Source organism: Sphaerodactylus townsendi, linkage group LG03, assembly GCF_021028975.2.
Source record: "Sphaerodactylus townsendi isolate TG3544 linkage group LG03, MPM_Stown_v2.3, whole genome shotgun sequence".
NCBI lineage: Eukaryota > Metazoa > Chordata > Lepidosauria > Squamata > Sphaerodactylidae > Sphaerodactylus > Sphaerodactylus townsendi.
In genome coordinates, this window is record NC_059427.1 from 149,858,778 (window position 1) to 149,864,325 (window position 5,548).

General features: G+C 49.2%; 1 protein-coding gene across 1 annotated transcript in view; it reads left to right on the plus strand.

The window, feature by feature from the left end:
- Positions 1-2,022, plus strand: part of LOC125427920 (polypeptide N-acetylgalactosaminyltransferase 6-like) — a 5,541-nt gene extending 3,519 nt beyond the window's left edge. The window contains exon 2 of the mRNA XM_048487487.1: positions 1,899-2,022. Coding sequence (XP_048343444.1) covers positions 1,899-2,022 — 124 coding nt within the window. The remainder of the gene's footprint in view (positions 1-1,898) is intronic.
- Positions 2,023-5,548: the final 3,526 nt, after the last annotated feature.

A 5,548-nucleotide genomic window follows, 5' to 3' on the forward strand; every position in this document is an offset into this window, starting at 1 on the left:
TCCCCCCCCCCCCCCCCCCCCGCTCTGGGATCCTTCCAGATGGAAGGAAGCGGTGGGGTAAGAGAGGTTGCAGGCAGTTTGGCGCCACTGCCGGGATGGGTGGGTGGCTTCTCTGTTTCCTCCCCCCGCCCGCCCGCCCGCCCGCCCGCCCGCGCGCGCTCCGGCTGCCGCCAATCCTTCCAATTGGAAGAAAGCATGGAGGCAAAGTGTGGAGGCTGCCAGGCGCCAGCTGCCCTTTTGCAGGCTCAGAGCGGGGCTGCAAGGTATTTTCCCCCAGCTGGCTCGGAGAAGCCGCAGCTTGGGGGAAGGGGCCAATCCGAACGAGTAGCGTTCGGATCTCGCCTAGTGCAGAGGAGGTGGGCTCGGCTTCTTGGCCCTCCGCCCCTCCCCGAACTGGCTGATCTCGGCAGAATTGCCGTTCGGGGAGGGGCCGAACCGCCAACCCTACTGCTAATACAATTATTTCCAGCACAAAATATATATTTCCTTTTGCTAAAGAAACTGCATCCCCTGTCAAGGTATATTGTACCCTGAACTTTTTTAGAACACCCCGAAAGTGTTATATTTGGGGAAATAATTTCAGAGGGAAGCCCATGTGGGTGTGCAGCAGAACGGCTAGATTTGAGTCTGACAGCAGCGTCGAGAGCAACAGGATTTATGAGATTCAAGTTTTCAAGAGTCAAAGCTCCCTTCATCAGATATCCATTAGCCAAAAATCTTGGGAAAATAATTATAACATATACGGATAACACAACGGATTCCTACCTCTCCACTTGGAGTCTTCTGATCAAGAAAAAAATTAATTCGTTAGGCTTCGCTTTAGACTTCTTCATAAACATGGACGAAGCGCAAATAGTCAAACTTCTGTCGCTAAGGCTACTTGACATTGAAAATCAATTGCTTTCTACTCAATACATGAAGGGCATTTTACCGGAGGGCTCCCACCCTCTTCCCTTCAGTAAAGGGCTACCAAGGTACTTTTACAATATATCTTCACCATATCTCCGACGTACCCTAATGCTAGCCCGACTGAATGCCCTACCTTCAGCAGTCCTGAGCGGCAGATTTCTCCAGATCCCATACCAACAAAGAACGTGTCCCTGCTCACAAAAAGCCATCGAAACAATCGAGCACATCCTCCTAGATTGCGAACTATATACTTCATCTAGAAGACAATATATAGACCCATACACTGAGAACTATGCCAACTCACCAGACAAGGTTAAATCCTTCTTTCTGCTTTGTGATCAGTCTCCTCAGAGATCCCTAGACGTTGCCAAATTCCTGGCGCTGGCACAGCAGATTCGCCACAGATTTTAGTTTATTTATTTATTTATTGTTTTAACTGCTGGAAATGTCCGAACCTACTTATTTTAACTTGATTCTCCTCAACCTCCCTGTTGTATTTTAAACTTATGCCAATAAAAAGGTTGATGATGATGAATTATAACATCATCTCCAAGGATCTATTCTTCTTCTTGCAATAGCTGTGTAAAACTCAATGACGGTGAAGTCATAAGCACCCGCTGACAATTGCTGGTAGCATAATTAGAGAAGCAGGAACCTAATGGAGAGGTCTATCGGCCAGGGTGCGTGCGTGTGCGCACGCCATCAGGTGACTCATGGCAAACCCATAGGATAGGGGTGTCACACTCTGGTCCTCCAGAGGTTCATGGACTATGACTTTCACCAGCCCCTGGGTTGAAGCTGAGAGTGTGTGACTGGCTCAAGGGGGGATTCTGCATGGTAGAAATATAACAAAGGGGAATTTCCCCGTTTGGGGAAGTACTTCGCATGGGTCCCTCCCCAAAGTGGGATTGACCTGTTATATTTCCCTCAACCCAGGTTTCCCCCCCCCAAAAAAATGACCAAATCATGATGTTTTTGAAAAATTCCAGGCTGAACTCGCTACTGAAAGAACAGCATTGCGCGCCCAACCGCTTTATTTTCCCCACCTCGCCCCCTGTTCTCCCACTTTACGTCATGTCACTTTTGTTTCTGCTGAGCTGCCAATCGGTGTGATAGCCCGCCATTTCAGAAACATCCCCCAAATACGTCGTTTTCTCCCTTGTCCTGTCATTGGGAGCTAATCAGTGACTGTGAGCACCATTTCACCCAAACAGCAGCAGATTCACAATGTTCCTTTTCTTTTAATTTTTTTGGGGTGCTCAGACAGAGGTGTAGCTGGGCCAAACTGTGCCCGGTGCGCAGTGTTTTTTCCTCCCCCCTCCCCCCTCACCTTAGTTCCTTTTCTTTTTCTAGTACTTTTTTCAGGCTGAAAAAGCGGCCTATTTAAAGTTCAGGCTAAAAACTCCCTGAGGAACTATACTTCCCAGGAGACTTTGTGAGCCCCAAGTTCTCCTGGGAACTGTAGTTCCTCAGACCGTTTTTGAGCCTGAACTTTAAATAGGCTGCTTTTTTCAGCTTGAAAAAGTCCTAGAAAAAGAACTAAGGTAAATGTAAGAAGGGGTGGGGTGGGGGCTACACGGGGGTCACAAGGAAAAGGGGGAGGGGCCGGGGGCGATTTTCCACCCCCCAGGTATGCATCCAGTGTGCGACGCACCCCCCTGTCCCCTTGCCGCTCCGCCACTGTGCTCAGAGCACATAACTAGGCAGTTGTACACCTTTGGATGTGAATGGGAATACAGCTTTGCTCCCTTTTTGACAGATTTTATTATTTTATCACAACATCGGGGGGGGGGGGGTTTGCATGCTTCTTCTTTACATGTGTTGTGGTTTCAAAGCCCTAAACTTTTTTTCCACACTGGAGAAATGGGAGGGGGTGGTCCTGCTTGGGCTCCCGGGGCTGCTTTCGATTCTCCACCAATCAGAAGTGTTCCCTTAGCAGAGGACAGGAATGGGCGGAAGGGGGACTGTGGTGATGGAACAGCCAATCAGAATGCAGGAAAAATGGGATGTCTGCGCCTGCACATTTGCATTGTAAAAAACAGGGGGTTCATGCGAAGTGACAGAAAGAAAATGAATTGCTTCCTTCGTGGAAAATGGATATTCATGAGAAAGACAAAAATGGAATAAAATAGACCCGGGTTCAAAAATAACAGCTGTATTAGAAGAAGAAGAGTTTGGATTTATATCCCCCCTTTCTCTCCTGCAGGAGACTCAAAGGGGCTTACAATCTCCTTGCCCTTTCCCCCTCACAACAAACACCCTGTGAGGTAGGTGGGGCTGAGAGAGCTCCGAGAAGCTGTGACTAGCCCAAGGTCACCCAGCTGGCGTGTGTGGGAGTGCCCAGGCTAATCTGAATTCCCCAGATAAGCCTCCACAGCTCAGGCGGCAGAGCTGGGAATCAAACCCGGTTCCTCCAGATTAGATACACGAGCTCTTAACCTCCTACGCCACTGCTGCTCCTATGGGAACTTGAATTATTTTTATTATGCTGTGTGGAATCCACCAAGGTCATCCAGCAAGTTTCCATGGCAGAGCTGGGGTTTGAACTTGGGTTTCCTAGATCTAATCTTGACACTTTAACCACTGACACTCAACATTAGTGGAGACAGCCCTGAAACTGAGAGGGCACCCAGCCACTATTCTGAATACTTTCCCCATCCCACAGTTCCATTCCTTGTTGACTTCCTGTCTCAGTACCCTGAATGGGCCTTTTGTCTGCAGTTTGCCCACCTGATAGGAGTCAGGATTCATGACAAAATAACGTCAACATTTTTTAGCGCTCAGAGATGTTCCCACATTGGGAGCTAATCGGCAGGAGAAGGTCTCTAGCGACGGGTCTTGTTCAAGGGCCCAGAGTGTGAAGAAAAGGATGCCTTTCGTTCCAACTGAATGAAGAAATGCAGAGTTGCATGTCTGGGGGAAAAGCAGTTTGGAATGCAGAGCAGAGGGGAGAGAGAGAGAAGATGGAGGGCAAACTGCAAATCATCAGACACTGAAGCATCATGGGTGCAGTAGGGTTCTCTCCTGGGGCTCTGATGTGGCGGACCAGATCTGCTATCTTGTAGGAGCGCCCATTTGCTTCCACACACTCAATTGGTAAATCAAACCAAATATTACATCATAAATCTCCAGATCATTATTCCATTCTCCTTGCCATCTCTTCCCGTGAAACCTCACAGGTGTTTTCTGGCACCTTAAAGACCAGCATTCCCCACCCCCCCCAACAAGTTTTTGTTCCAGCACGAGTTTCTCTTCCTCAGTTGCAATCCTGATAGCTTTGTGCCTGGAAATGGACGGAGGGGAAGGGGTGGTATGCAAGGGAAGGGAGGAAACCCGGCATCTGGACATGGCCCACCCACCCTAGCGGAGGGAGGGGGAGGGTGGGAGGGGAGGGAGTGAGAGGTGGCATGCAAGGGAGGGGAGGGAGGGGGCCTGGCATCTGGACATGGCCCACCCACCATAGCAGAGGGAGGGGCAGGGTGGCATGCAAGGGGAGGGAGGGAGGGGAGTGAGTGAGTGAGAGGTGGCATGCAAGGGAAGGGAGGGGACCCGGCATCTGGACATGGCCCACCCACCCTAGTGGAGGGACGGGGAGGGGTGGCATGCAAGGGAAGGGGAGGGTGGGGAGGGAGTGAGAGGTGGCATGCAAGGGAGGGGAGGGAGGGGAGTTTATGGCAAATGAATCTTATCTAATTGAGCTTAAATCTAATTGAACTTGACGAGATGATTGAAATGCCATTCATTTCAGCACCCCCAATGCAAATATACTAAAATTTGCACTTATGTGGCTTTCAGTTTGAAAGTGTAACATGTAGTTTGGCTCTCGGTGACTGACCTGACTGAGGACTTGGGCACACGCCTTGCTAGTTTCAAATGAAGCTCCCTTGTACTGAGTCAGACCTGTAGTCTACCAAAGTTGGTATGACCTTCTCTGACCGGCAGAGGCTATCTACAGACACAGGTGGAGGATTTTCGCATCATCTACTATCTGGGTCCTTTCAGCTGGAATTGACAAGGGTTGAACTGAAGACCTTCCGGATGCAAAGCAAATGCTGTAACTGAACCTTGGCACCTCCCTCAACTCTTAACACTCAACCACACTTGCTTTGACTATCGTGACGACACTGAGGCACAGAATAGGTCTTCTACGTCAAGCGGACCTTGATGAATTAGGTGAGTGGGCTCAGAAATGGCAAATGCAGTTCAATGTAGCAAAATGTAAAGTGATGCACATAGGGGCAAAAAATCCAAACTTCACATACACGCTACAGGGGTCAGTGCTATCAGTCACAGACCAGGAAAGGGATTTAGGCATCTTAGTTGATAGTTCCATGGGAATGTCAACTCAATGCATGGCAGCTGTAAAAAAGGCAAACTCTATGCTGGGGATCATTAGAAAAGGAATTGATAATAAAACTGCAAAGATTGTCATGCCCTTATATAAAGCAGTGGTGCGACTGCACTTGGAGTACTGTGTCCAGTTCTGGTCGCCGCATCTCAAAAAGGATATTGAGGAGATAGAAAAAGTGCAGAGAAGGGCAACGAGGATGATTGAGGGACTGGAGCACCTTCCCTATGAGGAGAGGCTGCAGCGTTTGGGACTCTTTAGTTTGGAGAGGAGGCGGCTGAGGGGGGATAT